Source organism: Sander lucioperca, chromosome 4 (genome assembly GCF_008315115.2).
Source record: "Sander lucioperca isolate FBNREF2018 chromosome 4, SLUC_FBN_1.2, whole genome shotgun sequence".
Taxonomy (NCBI): Eukaryota; Metazoa; Chordata; class Actinopteri; order Perciformes; family Percidae; genus Sander; species Sander lucioperca.
In genome coordinates, this window is record NC_050176.1 from 27,279,312 (window position 1) to 27,296,671 (window position 17,360).

At 42.0% G+C, this 17,360-nt stretch overlaps 1 protein-coding gene across 1 annotated transcript in view; it reads left to right on the plus strand.

Annotated features, from left to right (window-relative positions):
* Positions 1-15,525, plus strand: part of hoga1 (4-hydroxy-2-oxoglutarate aldolase 1) — a 26,387-nt gene extending 10,862 nt beyond the window's left edge. Inside the window, exons 5-7 of the mRNA XM_031299941.2 lie at positions 5,543-5,639; positions 12,922-13,055; positions 13,875-15,525. Coding sequence (XP_031155801.1) covers positions 5,543-5,639; positions 12,922-13,055; positions 13,875-14,024 — 381 coding nt within the window. The 3' untranslated portion in view covers positions 14,025-15,525. The remainder of the gene's footprint in view (positions 1-5,542; positions 5,640-12,921; positions 13,056-13,874) is intronic.
* Positions 15,526-17,360: the final 1,835 nt, after the last annotated feature.

Sequence of the window (17,360 nt, forward strand, 5' to 3'; positions counted from 1 at the left end):
AACTAATCGATTAATGTTTGCAACTCTCGTTGACGATCGATAGATAGAGACTGTCACTTGTAAATAAATGAATAGGACATACTGAGGGTGAAAACAAAGTTTGTCAGCTGGCAGGTTCAGTCATGGGTTAGGGTTCGAATCCTACTTCAGACTTGAGATTTTTCATACGCCACTCTTTCCTAAGTGGGCATACCACACCAAAAAAAGCAATCCGCCGATTTTCCGCAGGGTTGGCGTGTCAATGAAACGGCCCATTTGTGTGACGTCCTGTTATGTTCTCAAACCCCCCAATGTAGCACAAGCAGACTTTATATTTCACAATTACTGTTTTCGGCTGGATCGTTTATAGATTTTGACGTTTCCGACCGCACTTGAAGGCAGCTTTATTTTCACAGAGAGTGATTTTTACCCTCCATAGTGTTTTAAAGTGCTCATATTACGCTTTTTGGCTTTTTCCCTTTCCTTTATTGTGTTATATATCTTTTTTGTACACTCCAAACAGCTCTATTGTAGTCCAGCCTTTACTTCAGAAACAAACGTGGTCACTTTGTAACACATGTTATAATGCTCACCTAGCTGCTAGCGTGGCACGCCCTCATACTCTGCTTCTGACTGGCTAGTAGTCCTTACCTAGGTACTGTCAGGGCACGCCCTCATACTCTGCTTCTGACTGGCTAGTAGTCCTTACCTAGCTACTGTCAGGGCACGCCCTCATACTCTGCTTCTGACTGGCTAGTAGTCCTTACCTAGCTATTGAGCATGTGCGACTCCCAACAAAGATGGTACAGAAGTGAGATGTCTCACTCTGTAGCTAAAACAGAGAGCTCAACACACAGGGTGAAAAGAGGAGCTGCAGCAATGTGCAGTACAACAAAAATACGTTTTTTTTTTTTTTAATTAAACAACATAAACCTATTCTGGTACAACCTCTAAATACAATTATGAACCTAAAAAAATTGCATAATATGAGCACTTTAAAACTTTCTTGTGGCAGCGATAGAGCCAGTGATGTTTCTCGTTTCCTGTACGTGATTCTCACACCGCCTCAAACCATAACTCAAAACACACCGACAATTCTGATCTCCAGTTACATGATTGGCCTCTGCAGCGTGACCCCCCCCCCCCACCCCCCCGACCCCCCGCAGCCTAAACGCACTACCCCCATTCAAAATGAATGGAAAGACTAATTGCCTCCAATTTGAACTCTCTAAAAGACAATCTTGTCATGTAGTTAAGATATTTGCCTCCCCTCAGGGATCCTTCAAAGTTTCATCTCCTCTAATCTGATTCCTCCTGCCCACGCTGTTGTCAACACATTTTGGTTTTTTACTTTACGGCTGTGCGCCTCCTGCATGTGCCCGACGCCTGAATCAGAGATGAGCAAAGTGGTTCGCATAAGGGTTCATTTCTCGAGGCTTCAGAGTGTAAAACAGGCAGATATATTACAGATGGTCTGTGTGATCTGTGATACACTGCATCAGATGGTTTTTGACAGAATTTTGCACCGGTAAAGACTTAGAAATAACGATGAAGAAAAAACTAAATTTTCACCTAATCTGTTTATATCAATGTGTATTTTCTTTTGGTATAGTATAATCAACATGACTGTATAATAAATGGATTTCCTTGAGAGGAATGCGGCTATCAAACATGTGTAAATCGATCCTTTTGTCATAATATAATAATAGCAGGAGGGGCAATATTAGTAGGCTATTCTAAAACTGGAAGCTGCGGTGGTTTAACCGGGCAGAGGGCAGTGATGTTGCCCGCGTAGATCACGGATGTGTAACAAAACCGTGTCGATTCGACCCACTTCCTAAACCAGTCACGTGGTACGGACGGGCAGCGAGTCTTCGGATGTCATCAATGACGTCGTTTGTCTAAAACCACACAAGCCTCGATCCACGCTTCACGGAAAACATCCGGGATTTCTCGACACACGCTTCAAAGCCTCGGCACAGAACGTAACATCACTAGGTATAACGTATATCTGAAGGCTTACGGTACGCGTTCATAGTGATCTTCTTTTCCACGCTTCCCATTCATTGTCTTTGTAAGCAGCCGTGCAATACATCTCTCTCGTAGCCTTGCGGCGAGTTTTCATTTCACTCATTTGCATGAGGTTGAGGTCCGAGCTACTTTATGCAAATGAGTGGCGTCCAGTTGGACTCGCCGCCTCTCGAAACTCCCAAACATCTTGTAAACTGACCGCTGTCGATCTCAAATGATCGGCGATTCAGCAACTGCATAGCTTGTTTCTCGCATAAAATGTTTGTTCTAATGCAACTAATTGCTAAAACTTATGTTGTTTGCAGTTTTTCTACTGAAATCAGATTTTTCTCTTTTGTTTTTTGTATACACATATTGCACATTGTTGCCCTGAGGCAACAGAAATAATCAATAATTTAGATAAATACAACCTGGATGGGATAATGCATTATCATTAGACCACAATCTTCAGTAGATGGTTAGCAGGGTTTTTCCTGCATAGAGGAATTTTTCACCAGCCCCAAAATGATAAGAAATGAGAATAAAAATAGCAATTCAAATCCTCTCTAAATTTGTTTAAAGTGCCCATATTATGAAAAAATCACTTTTTCTGGGATTTGGGGTGTTATGTTGTGTCTCTGGTGCTTCCACACACATACAAACTTTGAAAAAAATCCATCCATGCTGTTTAGAGTGAGATACGGTTTCTGAATGTGTCCTGCCTTCAGTCTCTGGTGAGCTGTTCAAAATCGGCACGGCTTGTGACGTCACAAGCCGAAACGAGCAGGCTAACCGCAACCATTAGCTCGTAGCGTTAGCATGCTAACGCTATGGCTAACGCTAGCATGCTAACGCTAGCATGCTACCTCGTTCTCAATAGCAAAGCACTGCTACAACACACACAAGTTCGCCATAATCTACAAAAGAACTACTTACATGTGCGCCCTCATTTAGAAGTCTCCCAGCTAATCCTGCCTTGTAACTGACCAACGTTGTAGAAACAGCCTTTCTTTTACTGTCTATGGAGCTAGCTAGCTGACATGATCTACATCTGAGCTACTGGGCATGTGCAGTGCAATCAAAGATAGTACAGAAGAAGAAGAAAAGAGGTCTCACTCTGTAGCTAAAACAGAGACCAGCTGAAAAGAGGATCTGCAGCAGTGAGAGAGAGCGGTGCAGTACAACACAAATATGGTGTTTTTTGAAAATTAAACCATGTAAACCTATTCTGGTACAACCTTAAAATACAATTATGAACCTGAAAATGAGCATAATATGGCTGCTTTAAGAGCAATTTACCAAGCCACCGTTGAACAAGCAGAACATAACCTTGAATATGAGAGCTAATCTCTGGCTGTACCGGACTCTCCCGGGGGATTTGAACGGCAGTATTTAAATTAGGGGTGGGAAAAATAATCGATTCTTAGATGCATCGCCATTCTCTCTAGAACGATTCTATTATATATTCTGATAAGTTAATAACCGATTTAAAAAAATGTGTTGATTTTTATTTAAAAGTTACTGTCTCCAGACAAGTACAAATCAGAAAACAGAGTGACTGAAAGAGGATGGGATAATGGACAACAACTTAGAATTTAGGCAAGAGTGCAGAAAAGAAATACATTTTGTATATATACACATTATCTAACATACATAAAATAATTAGGCAAAACACATTTAGGCTGTTCATCTACTTTATCACATGACATCTGACCACCTCATGTTTCATGTTCTAAGAAGCCAATTCTCCACCTTTAAACATGACTGAGCCTCTGACATGGAAGATTACTGGGAGAGAAGGGGACTTCCACAAGCATGTTTAAGGCTTAAGCATGGAACGACTACACAATAAAAACCTCAGTAGACTAAACATTTCATTAAAACTTGTGTGTGACAAATACTGTATATGTCAAAATCTAAGCTTTGTCTAGCGGCTTTGTCTGGGAAGCAAACTCTGAGTAGCAAACTCAGATTTATATGTATATTTTTAAAAATTACGCATGGAAATGTACATAAAAAAATGGTTGCATCGATAATTGGTTTAGAATCGAATCGTTGGCCTCTGAATCGGAATCGAATGGTGAGGTGCCAATCGATTCCCACCCCTAATTTAAATATTAATATTTTTTTTAAAGCAGTTTTGTTAATTGGGATTTTGTGTACATAATGTACATTTTTGTTTATCAAATTGTCAGAAATAACAGCATAATGCATAGATTTCTGTCAAATAAGGTAACACAGACTCATTGCCGTTCTGTACGAGGACCGTGCTTACCGTGCGTGAAGTCACACTCTGCAGGCTAATGACAATAATGAGACTTAACCCTTGTGTTGTCGTCCCGTCGACCGTGCAATTTGGCTTCTCTGTGTAAAAATGTAAACTTTTTCCAATGTTTTGGTCGTCTTTTTTGACACTTTTGTCGCTTTTCCCGATGTTTTGGAAAAGTTTTGACGTTTTAGTCACCTTTTTCCCAGTTATTTTGTCACTTTTCCGTCAATATTTTCGGCGCTTTTTCTGACGTTCTCTTATCAATTTTTTTTCCAAATGCTATAAAATTGACTCAAACACCCAAATTCAATGGAAGTAGTGAGCTGATCATTTAATTTACTTGTGAAGAGCGTTGTACGGAACCATCAACGTTTTTTTCTTTTGACAATTTGGTTGAAAGAAACCCATATTTCTGATATAGAAACTTTTTGAAAACGGGTCAAATTTGACCCGAGGACACCAGGAGGATTAAAAAAAGAAAAGCTAACACTTAATGCATAATGCATAATGCTCTGGATGTATGGATAATAGCCGGAGTGCTGGAGCCTTCAGGAGACCAGCGGGAGACTCCTAGAACCTGACTGACTGACTGATCAATTACAGTCCTGCGTGTTTGAAATGACTGATACGGGGAAACTGATTGACACCCCTGCAGGTTAAAAATAGACCCTCGGCGGTAATGGCGATGGAGACTTAAACTGGACTGGAAGGATGCAGGTTTTCCCTGTGGACTTTTCATGTTTCATGTGCAGAGCAGCTGCAGAGTCGTCTCCCGCTCGCTTTGAACATTTCAGGTTTTATTTGGATTCTGCGCTTCATATCCGGATTAACAAAAGAGAATTAAAAGAGGCAAAACAAAATAGGGAGCTTATCAATTATTCATGAGCCTTTCCCCATCCTCCTCGTTTGAAGTTGATTCCTTTTTTTCCCCCTCTCACTTGGGACTTGTCTGTTTTTTTTTTTTTCTTCCTGGATCTGATACCATCCCCTCCTCCCCAAAACCTCCGCCGTGTTAAGTCGACGCTCGTCTCAATTTGAGCGATTTGTTTACCCTGTGAGATGTTGGATTTGTCGTTGTCTCTTGTGACAGCATCTCCAGGGATTTAAAAAAAAAAACAACACCAGATATTAGTCCTGACAGCAGGGAGGAGGGCCAACGATGAAACAGTTCTGATTTTTTACCTTCTTCTCTCTCTCTCTCTCTCTCTCTCTCTCTCTCTCTCTCTCTCTCTCTCTCTCTCTCTCTCTCTCTCTCTCTCTCTCTCTCTTCTACTCATTCCTCAGATCTCACGGATCGGCCTGATTGTTCACAAAACCAAAAGGCAGGATTTCCAGGTGTTGGCGGGCTCAGCAGGGTTCCTCATGGCCGCCTATTGTGTTGGTAAGAAGCCCTAAAACGGGACTAACTGTACCTAACAGTGCTGTTGTTCCTCACAGGGAGCGGTCGGTAGCCTTCTTATCCCCCAGGCTGCCATCTCCCTTACTGTTTGTTTTCTTTCTTTCTTTTTAATCTCCAACCAAAAGGGAGAAGTTGTCTGTATGTCTTTCATTTCGGGTCCTCAATTACAAGCGAAGAAAGCGGCCACATTATTCACAAATATCTAGTTGGTTTTTTTTGTGTGTGGGTGCTTTGATAAATGGTCATCCACACAAAACCGCTGGCTATCAGATGTCAACATCCGCCCTCTTTCTAACCCATAAACCCTTGCATTCCGGGGTCACTTCCTGTAGTTGTTTCAGATTTCGCTCCCACTCCAGATGAACAGAGCAGCTTCCTGAACGGATCGCATGTCACCGTCTACTGAACGTGCAGATTTTTAGGGACATAATCCTGATATTGAGTTTCACAGGATACATGTCCTAAACATGTCCTCATTTTTAGATTGATTTCCTACTGTAAGCAGCACGGACGGATTATGAGACAATGGGCCCCACCATCTTTCCTACATAGGAGCAACACAGACTTTGTGATGCTTTTGGCCTCTTTTTCTATGTTGTTTTAGACCAATTATCGGCCCTGGCCGTATTATCGGGCAGTTTTTTTGGCAGTTGGCAGATTATCTTTATCGGCGTTTTAGTTGCCTGATAACCACAACACTGTCTGACTATCTTCTACTGGGTGTTATGTTGAAAGTTTCTCATTTATTCAATAATTGCTTAAAGTATCTAAACAAAGTTTTTCGTTGGAGTTTGTAACATTCCAAAATCTTGACATGCATTTGTATATGCATATCGGTTCCAGATATCAGTTGTCGGTGTGTTTTTAACGACTAATAATCGGTATCGGTATTGGCCTTGAAAAAATAGTATCGGTTGATCCCTAAATTTGTGTCTCTTTGTGGTCTTTTTGTGTTTCTGTGGTCATTTTGCATCAGTTGGTCGGTGTCTCTTCAAAGACATCAGGAGGTGGAGGCCAGAGGGCCCCTAGTCTATATCCTTGACGTTCCACTTCCGGGATTGCTCCGTTGCCGCCGGGAAATCCGTTTTATCTGAAAATTCATTTAGGCCGGATATCCGTTGCCTTGGTCTTTCTTTGTGTTGGCGTTCTATACTACATGTGTTGGCGTTTGTGTTGGCGTTCTACTGAGGACAATGGTTAACTATTCCTCAGATCTCTGCAGGGTAAATCCAGACAGCTAGCTAGACTATCTGTCCAATCTGAGTTTTCTGTTGCACGACTAAAACAACTTTTAAACGTTATCATGTTCCACCAAAACAAGTTCCTTCCCGAGGCTATTTTGCAGAGGCACCGCTGCTTTTCTCCGGTGCTTAGCACCGCCCAAGACAATTGGGATTGGTTTAAAGATATGCCATTAAACTAGAGCACGTTTTCCTCCCTTCCCCGAATGCGATGTGGAGTAGCCAGACTATCCTCCAACGCACTTTGGAGGAGGGTCTGGCAAAGCGAGACTACAGGGCTCCTGACCCTCTGGGCCGCAGGGGGCCCATGGGCTTGTGCCCTAGAGCTGAAGAGCTTTGCTTGTTCGGTCTTAATTTCTGTCATTTTACACGGGCTCGTGCCGGGCTCGTGCTGGGCTCGTGCTGGGCTCGTGCTGGGCTCGGGGTTGCGCTCCGGGTTGCGCGGTAAATGAGCGGTCAGGTGATGCGCTTTGATTAGCGCGAAAATGGATGGTGAGGAGGTGAAACGCAGGCTGGCCTCTGGAGGACTTATTTCATTTCTTTGTTCCAACTTCCAAGTGGCCTATAGCCTCCGTTAGTCATGAATAAATTATGTTAAAAAATGTATAAATGACTCATTCTTGACAAAAGGCAAAAGAGCTGTGTGCGTGCGCACGTTTGAATAATGTCGGGCTGTAAACGGGTTCGGGATTTTAAAAAACTGTCAATCAAAATGTACTTGTCGGGCTCGGGCTTGTCGGGCCTAACTTTTAAGGCCTGATTACAGCTCTGTTGTGCCCCGTAGGCCATTCACTAATCCATCCGTGCCAAGCAGCTGTTAGATTTCATTTACTTTTACTATCAAAATCAATTAGCAAAGGCATGGAAATGACTTGAGAGAATGAATCCATCACAAAGACCATTGAGTCAACTCTAATTAACTTGCTGAAGTTGCGTCATCATTGCATCTGCAGTTGAAAGCAGGAACTGTTTTAAAATCTCTCCTACTTAATGAATGATGAATGACAATGAAAAGCTTGTACTTCATGAGCTATGGGTTTGGCAAACACAGCCATAGCCAAAATATATAAAAAAAAAAGTAGAGTTACACACGTCCTAGTAGTTAATGCACCATCAAAAGATGTTTCAAAACAGTACTAGCTAGCAATTTTATTGCCATAACAAGAGAGAAATGTTCACAAAAACATAAAGGAGACGAATGTCTGATGTGCCCAGATTTAACTAGCTGAGTGTCGGATAGATTCACTCTTCTGCACGTCGGTGCACAACTATGGAAACACACTTCCAATAAAATTAAACAAAGAAGTTGTTCTTTGAAGTGTATTTTCTGGAAGCGTTTTTTAAAACCGTGAAAACAGATTCTCAGAAGTTTCTATTTCTCAGAACTCGAGAGTCTGAATGTCACAACCATAATAATACTCACAGCCTGGAAACAAAAGAGACACATTTACAGTTAGAATTCAAACCAGCAAACATTATTACACGGCCTGGTTGAGTACTTGATTCTGTCAATCACAGCACTCTGCGGTCTGCTCTATCTGTACAACAGACCGTTGCCATGGGCGGAGTTCTCATCATAGACTCTGGCGGACCATTTTTAAATCAATAAAGTCGTTTTGAAATCAATATTTGTGCTCATACGGAGCTCATACTGCTGATCAGCAGATCACAAAGGGAGAGAGAGGATGGAGGAAACGGGGATCGCTAACAGCGCTAACAGCAACATCGCAAACAGAGCGTTAGTTAGCTCCACGGTTAGCGTACTCACCGGGGCGACCTGGCTTTCGCCGGAGAGCGGTGCTTTTCAGCGGTAAAGTTAACTGTCCCGACCGAGAAGCAGACAGGTAACCTCTGTATGAGTAGCCGTGTGATAAGCGGGATAATGTAGAGCGATGGAGTCATTGTTCCTTATGTATTTTACTATTTGTATTTCACCTGTGCTCAAGAGAATTTCACATTAAAAGCCTTTCTCCTCCCATGTCCAATATGTCAACTTTTCAGAAATGAAGCATTGGCCTGTTTTTATCTGGACTCTTGTGTTTTTTAATCAGCCCGAGTTTAGTCGGGTTTTCTGATCCTGTGGGGAGGCATGTCATCTTTCATTTGAAGATGAGTAAATCATAAAACATCAGCAACCCTTCGCAGCAGCGTTATGAAACCATGTCTTCTACCTTGTCGGTATGGCGGCCACGTACACCGAACTGTAAGCCTGGATTAGATAACACGTTAGGCATCGAGGAACCTAATGAGTCATGTTCTCCCACTGCCAGCCATGCCTCACACACACACACACACACACACACACACACATACACACACACACACACTTTCAGTTTATGGAGATGAGAATGTCCCATGTCAGGGAGCAAAAATCAGAGAGCTGTGGAAGTGTGTGTGTGTGTGTGTGTGTGTGTGTGTGTGTGTGTGATGGATAGATATGATAATATGTCCACACTGTGTCTCCGATGTCTGAATTCATGCTCTCAACACCCCCACCAGTCGGGCTGAAAGGGGTCGGCCGTCTACCTGTCAGTCAAAATCGTGTAGAGCCTCACGACAAAGAGCTTCACATGCACTTCTGTTCTCAGTGGAGTTTCCAAATCTGCAGACTTAGCTCGCTTGTGCTTTGCTAGGCTGTCAAAGGGAAGGTCTCGAACCAAAATCTGTGGTCTCACGTTCATGTTTTGGTCATATCTTTGGCCAAATGTGCCCAAAGTGCTGCTGTTGTCATTTTTATGTAAAGACATTCATTAAATTGCAAAAATAAATATTCCAATAGTCCGAACCTTTTTTTTTTGAGAAGGAATATTCAAACGTCTTTTTGGCCAGTTTAGACAGATCTATGTATTGGATCGATCAGATGAGATGAAGATGAAAAATGTGCCTGTGTGTGCCTCCTCGACAGTCGTTCGCTTGCTTTCCTTACCACCGCTTTTCTTCTCGTGCACCAATTCGCTTGAGCTGAACAGCCAATCAGACTACTACTCGGTCCAATGGTATAAAAAATCCTCGAAAACTTTGTCCAAATTCATCTCTTTTCATCCAACAATCAAAAGTAGTCAAAATGTTTTCATTTAGGTAGAGGTAAATGTTAATTTGAATATGACAATTATTTATTTGTCTGAACAGGGCCAGTGGCATAGGAAGTATAGGCAAATGCTACGGGCGCCGGCAGACCAAAAGAGTCAAGAAAAATTGAATAAAATTAGAAAAAAGCGGCAAAAATGTCGAATAAGGGGGGAAAAAACGTTGGAAAAGCACCAACAAATGTTGGAAAAGGCGACAAAAATTCCGAAAAATGCGTTGAAAAAAGGGCCATAAACGTCGAAAAAACCCATCAAAAACTATGGAAAAAAGCATCACAAATGTCGAAAGAAATTGGCAAAAACAAATAAATGTCGAAATAAATGACATTTTTGAAAGAAACGTCGGAAAAAGCTAAAAAAACTGTGAAAAAAAAAATGCTGTAAAAAGCACCCACAATGTGGAAAAAACACAACAAAAACGGCGAAAAATGACAACACCCTTCAGAAAAAGCGCCAAAAACAGCTGAAATCTTGCCTAAGGCACCAAATTGTATAGGGCCGGCTGTGTGCGTGAGTGCGTTTGTTTCAGTTGGTTCTGACCTACAGACCTCGTTCCACCGTTCTTCCACTTGCCTGGACATCTTGAATCACATTTTGCCTCCGTCTGTCTTTGTTGACGAGCTGTCAGTCAGCAGCGTGAGGTAAGCTGCTGTCAGCGGTGTGATCTGAGCAGCGGCGGGCCACAGAAAACATAAATCGGACAGAAATTCTGTCCATCATCACTGGCTCGACTATCAACAACAACAACAACAGTGTGCTTTTTTTCCTCCAGAGATGTTACACTGAAAGGCCATGATATCTTGTTGCCTTGGAAAAATGTATATGTATCTAGCTCTGTCAATAAAAAAATCAGACATCACATGAAGCCCTGCTGCCTACTGATCTGTCAGGGAATGAAAAAAAAAAAAGAGGATGGAAGGCTGAAACGCTGGACATCGAAAAACGATTCTCTAAACGTTGTCAGTAAATCATTTGTGTCTGTGTGTTGACAGCAGTAATGTAAAACCATGGGAGTGATGGAATGCCTTTATTTAAGGAGTATATGTTCAGCCTAAAGCCATGCAGAAAACATTCCAGACATTTCTTTCTGCTGTGTTTTATCTTCAGTTGTTTGAACACTGAATTCTGTCCACACCTTGTCATGTGAAAACTCCAGCTGAAGGATTCCACGCTTCTCTGAGGATTCGAGGAAATTCTCCCATCTCTTGGGCAACTCAAGTGCTTCTTGTACTTTGCTGCGATGCATGCTAACAGCGCACTGTGCATGATTGCTGGACGGGGCGTTTAATATTCTAAACATACTGTACAAAGGGCGTTGAGTCATTGCACACAGTGAGCTGATCAAACGTGATTTATCAGGCCACCTGCTTCAACTTAACATAAATATCATCAACTCATACACTTCAAGCTGATACATCGGGCATATGCTACCCCATTGAAATGCTTCAAAATGAAATTAGTCCCAAATCCTATTTGCACTCATTGCCCAGATCAGGCACTTGGCACAGCAATGCACATGTTTTGGGAGTGCACCCCAATCAGACGCTTCTGGACTGATGTATTTTCTATAGTGTCATCACTACTGGATGATGTCATACAACCTGCCTTCTTAACGATGATTCACAGCTATCCCTCACTCTCAACCAACGTAGATTACTCTTGGCAGTGCTTATGGCAGCAAAAAAGACCATCTTAAGGCTTTGGTTCCACCCTAATCTACCCTTAACACAATACTGGCTAACTGCCTACCAGTATATTACTTCTCTTGAGTGTATAACTGCACGCCTCAACAAGGCCAAACTAACAACCATCCATTGTATAATGCCTTTAAAAACTGTCAAAAAGCTTTCACAGACAAAGCAAAAACAGGATACTTGGAGGACAATATAACAAAAGAAAGCCAAACGGTAAATAAAAGAATAAAAGCAACAATAAGACGACAAGAAAAAGACGACATCACATAAAAGCGAGTCTATAAAAATGGGTGATGTGATGTTGTGATGTTAAAACCAGTAAGAAACCTAGCTTCTTTTTTTTTTGCCCAAATGGGCAAGTGGGTTCAGGGTCCAAAATTAACTCTTTTGTCCACCAGCCAAATGGCTAGTGAATGTTAAAAATGTACCAGCCAGTTACAGATAGTCTCGCTTTGCCAGACCTTCCTCCACAGCGAACAGGAAGGTCTGGCTAGTCCACACAGCATTAGGGGGTGCCCGGTTAGCTCAGTTGGTAGAGCGGGCGCCCATATATAGAGGTTTACTCCTTGACGCAGCTGGCCCGGGTTCGATTCCGACCTGCGGCCCTTTGCTGCATGTCATTCCCCCCTCTCTCTCTCCCCCCTTTCATGTCTTTAGCTGTCCTGTCAAAATAAAGACACCAGAGCAATTCCAGTAGTGGAACGTCGAGGATATAGACCACTAAACAGATACCCATTGTTTTTTAGCTGGTGAGTGAAGCTACTCTACCTAGACACTTGCATATTTTACCAGCATTTGGCTAGTAGATGGAGCTAATTTTGGACCCTGAGTGGGTTGTAATATTTACTTGCCTCGGGCCATCGGGCAACTCTTATTGTTGAAGCCTGCTCACTAAGTTAAGGATGAGAAGTCTCTGCTGCAGCCCTACTTTGTGATTGAACTTGACTATACACATACAGATCTTTTGCCTTGCCTACATTTCTATTACATTTCTTTCGGGTGGCAATGTCAGTCAGTAGTACAGCCTCACAGAGCTACAAGCATGGCTGCAGAGTCTTGTTTTCTTCTTTTTCTTCCTTTTTATTGAGACACACGCTTTTACAAATAAAAGGATGGTTTGTGGTTGGAAAGGTCAAGAACATATCTCATTGTATGAGGGGAAAAAAATGGAAAGAGCGAAAAAAGCGACAACTCTTTCTTATATGCTCATCCTTTACCTCTGGATTGTGATCTGTGTGTCTAGGTGCGGTTGGCGGAGTGTGTGCGCTGGCTAACGTTCTGGGCCAGGAGCTGTGTGAGTTGGAGCGTCTGTGCGTGTCCGGTCGCTGGGACGAAGCCAGAGTCCTGCAGCAGCGCCTCATCGAGCCCAACGCCGCCGTGAGTACCATCTGCCGCACCGGGGACGCTTTTATCCGCCGACACCACAGAACAAACTCGCACAAACAGTGACAGACTGGCGGGTTAGTCACAGTCCTCAGAGGTAGAACTGATCAAGCCTGATTAAACCTCAGTGCGTGAAGACACAACCACGGCTGTTTTCGGCAAAAAAATAACTGCAGTTTTGTAGAACTCGCAGGATTCGTTGCAAAGAAGATTTGCATTCTTAAAGATTTAAGACTTCATTGGCTGCTTTTGATGAGGTTCAACTCATATATTTTATAAAGTCCAGTCTGCCCAAAAAAACAAAGTACGGCTTCCCATTTTTTCATAACGTGATCTGAAAACTCCAAATTAAAACCACTTTCATTAATGTAAATATGACGTAAAATAAGTACTTCTACCTTTACTTACATATATTTTTATTTAATGTTATTCAAGTACTGTTGTAAAGGTAAGAACTACAAACAAAAAGACAAAATTAAAGGCATCATAAAGAAAAAGGGAAAGTTTATTTTTATACGGTTCTGTGAAAAAAATCATCCCAGCCCTTGTTACATGACCAATTAATGTTTCCATGATGACTATCCAAATTTTTGCCTTGTGTATTGTATTTGGATACACAATTTGTTGCAAAAAAAACAAGTAAAATTATTAATGAATGTGATGTATTTTATTTAGCAATTTGTTGTTCTGTTCTAGCCAATATTTCCTATAATTCTAAACAGATTTTCTATGCTGTATTCTGACTGATTATTGGTCCCTCCTGTGCCACCCCACTTAAAAAAAAATCCTGGAATCGCCCCTGTGTGTTGCTAGGTGACCAGGAAGTTGGGAGTCCCCGCCCTCAAGCAGGCGATGGAGTGGTTTGGTTTCCACGGCGGCGCCTGTCGATCACCTCTTCAGCCGCTCACAGAGGCCGAGGCTCAGCAGCTGAGGCGGGACTTCTCCTCCGACGGCTGGCTGTGAGGTCACACGGGTGACGGGCAGAGTGTGTGTGTGTGTGTGTGTGTGTGTGTGTGTGTGTGTGTGTGTGTGTGTGTGTGTGTGTGCGTGCGCGCGCGCGCACTTTACCTGGAAACCTTTTAGCAGGTCAGCCCTTACGGGCCTGCTACATTGCATGCGTAACGTATGCGGAGCGGATGTTCCAAAAATACGCTTCCACTATAATCGATGAAACTGTCAGAGGTGCGTCTGCTCCACAGAGATCCGCTCTACAAGGGTAAAAATAGGACAGTCTTCCATTTGTATATTTTACGCGAGGTGTGTGCGGCCCTCTTAAACAGAAATGGATCATAAAGTGTGTATATGTCTTTGAAATTAAACTACCAATGTACAGGAAACGACTTGATGACTGTCAATGAGCATATTGGCCATTTTATTTTGAGAGTTTCTGTTTTTATTTCTTGTTTCCCTCACCTGCGTCCTCTGATAACAGCTGACAGTAGATTGACGTATCACAGCGCTGTGCCGGCTCCAAAAACTGAAGAAACGACAACAATCCCAAAGCAAAAGCTCTCCCTCTCACCTGTGAGGTACGCCGTGTGTGCGCTGCAGGTGTAGCCAGTTAAAACATACATTCATCTTCTCCGCGAACGGTCCGCTTACGGTACGCGTTCAAATTTAGCGTTAGACCTGTCAGTGTAATTTGGCAAGGAGGGGGAACACCTGGGATTGGGCATGGAGGTTCCATTTTGGAATTGTTTCAAAAAAACATTTTTTTTATTGAAATCGTTTGGAAAATTTGGTTTCGAATCCTATCATCGGTTCCAAATTTAACACGCGCAAGTTTGGGTTTCCGTAGCGGCGACCGTACTTCCAAGGCGCTTGTTGTGTTGCGGCCACGGAGCACAGTAAGCGGCGCGCTAGTGTGGCTTTATTTTACGTTGAAAAAGCCTGTAAATCACCATTGAGTCAAAATAAAATAAAATGTTCCTCTTATCTGACAAATAAGCATGTGACTCGTTTCAACTTCACCCATCAAAGAATCGGAATCGAGAATCGATAAGAACCCGAATCGAAAGGAAGAATCTGAATTGTAAAAATCAAAACGATGCCCAACCCTAGGAACGCGGCACGAAAATAAATCCGTTGCTGCCCCCCATAAAAATACCAAAAAATCAACTTAATTCGGTTCATATACAGTATGTCATATACTGGAGGTTTGTTCCTAAAATCTCTTACGGCTTACGTTTTCTGTCATGAATAAAACCTGAATCAAATCAAAGATTTTACAAATGAAAACTTCAAAGTTCTTTTTTAATAGGCTCCGCTCATGTTGCATTTTAAATGACATTTTCTATTCATACTTCTTTTTTATTTGACCCTAAAATCACTGTCATACGATCAAGTTGCTTCTCTGCTGCACCTCCCAGTAGTGCAGATAGAAAAATTCAGTAAATTGAAAAGTTAGAAACATGTTGTATGTGCACTTGTTTTGACAATAAAATTGCATTTCACTTCAATAACATATGGTTTCCTTCTGTATTTAACTGTCAAGAAAAAAGGTGGGTTTGCTCTTCATGCAGACACATTTGAGTTAAAGGAACACGCCGACTTATTGGGACTTTAGCTTATTCCCCGTATCCCCCAGAGTTAGATAAGTCCATACATACCCTTCTCATCTCCGTGCGTGTTGTAACTCTGTCTGACAGCTCCACCGGTAGTTTAGCCTAGCACAGAACATGCAGGTGAATGGTTCCACTAATCCTACTGCTCCGAATTGTGACAAAAAAGTGACAAAATAACGCCAACATGTTCCTGTTTACATGTTGTGATTTGTATAGTCACAGCGTGTACAAATAACAAGGTCACATGAGACACAGCCATCTTCTAACCGTAAACAAACCGGGAACTATATTCTCAGACAGGTTTGCTGCAAAGCAAATCATTCCGCCCAAGTACTATATTCTTCCGCCTGAGAATATAGTTCCCGGTTTGTTTACAGTTAGAAGATGGCTGTGTCTCATGTTACGTTGTTTTTTGTACACGCTGTGACTATACAAGTCACAACATGTAAATAGGAACATGTTGGCGTTATTTTGTCACTTATTGGGAGCAGTAGGCTAGTTGGAACCATTCACCTGCATGTACTGTGCTGGCCTGATGGAGCCGTCAGACAGTGTTACAACACGCACGGAGATGAGAAGGGTATGTATGGACTTGTCTAACTCTGGGGGTTACGGTGAATAAGCTAAGTTCCCAATAAGTCGGCGTGTTCCTTTAAACTGTTCACAGAGGATGTGTGTGATTAGGTCAACCTCCACGGGCTTTTCTTTAAGAGACCAGAGTTCGAATCCCGTTTTGAAAATAAAAGTAAACCTAATCCTGTGGATCGTATAGGAGGGGAGGAATCAGTCTTGTATAAAGTACTTGAATGCAATACTTGAGTAGAAGTACGAGTATGTTAACCAGAAACTGACTTTGGTAGAAGTTAGTCACCTTTTAAAATATTATATAAGTATCCAAAGTTAATTTCTGATATTAAACGCACTTAATTAGTACAAGTAAAAGTAAAGTCTGACATCAACAAAGAGAAACAGAAATAGAATTTTTCACTCACTCCAACGAACAAAAATTATTATATGGGGGGGGGGCTTCCATCATTATGCTTCCTCCTCTTCTTTTTTAGTTTTGGCGATTGGCAACCAACAGGCATTACGTCACCAACTGGAATGGAGCATGCATCTAACACATTTCTTCTGCCTTTATTTTTGTAGTAACGAAGATGCTTAGGGAAAATACAGTGGAGGGAAAGTATACATTTTCCAGAAATATAATTAACGAAGTAAAGAACAAAGGCGAGGAAATTCTGCTTAAGTACAGTAACAAAAGTATTTGTACTTGGTTACATTTCAACACTGGTAGCAGTGTTTTCGGTAACACTTGAAGGTATCTACATAAGAGTGACATGACACTGTCATGAACACATGAACCATAACCATAACTTGTTATGACAAAAACCGAATGACACTTACTAAAAGAAGCGTTATGTCATAAACGTTAATGACTTGTTTATAATGTTTATGACACGTTCATGACAGTGTCATGTCACTCTTATGTAGATACCTTCAAGTAAAGTGTAACCGTGTTTTCCCTAGCTTTGTGGAAGACTTAGGTGCGCGTATCTGGTGGGGGGGTTTAGGCGTCCTTCCTGAAGAAAATGTAGCGTTTTTCAATTAAAACAAAGAGGCAATTTCCCCTGTACATTTTGGCTCTCTTTGTGGGAGTTTGTCTCTTTGTAGTCGTGTTGTTTCTCTTTTTGGTCATTTTTGTTTCCTTTGGCGTTGTTTTGGGTCTGTGGTC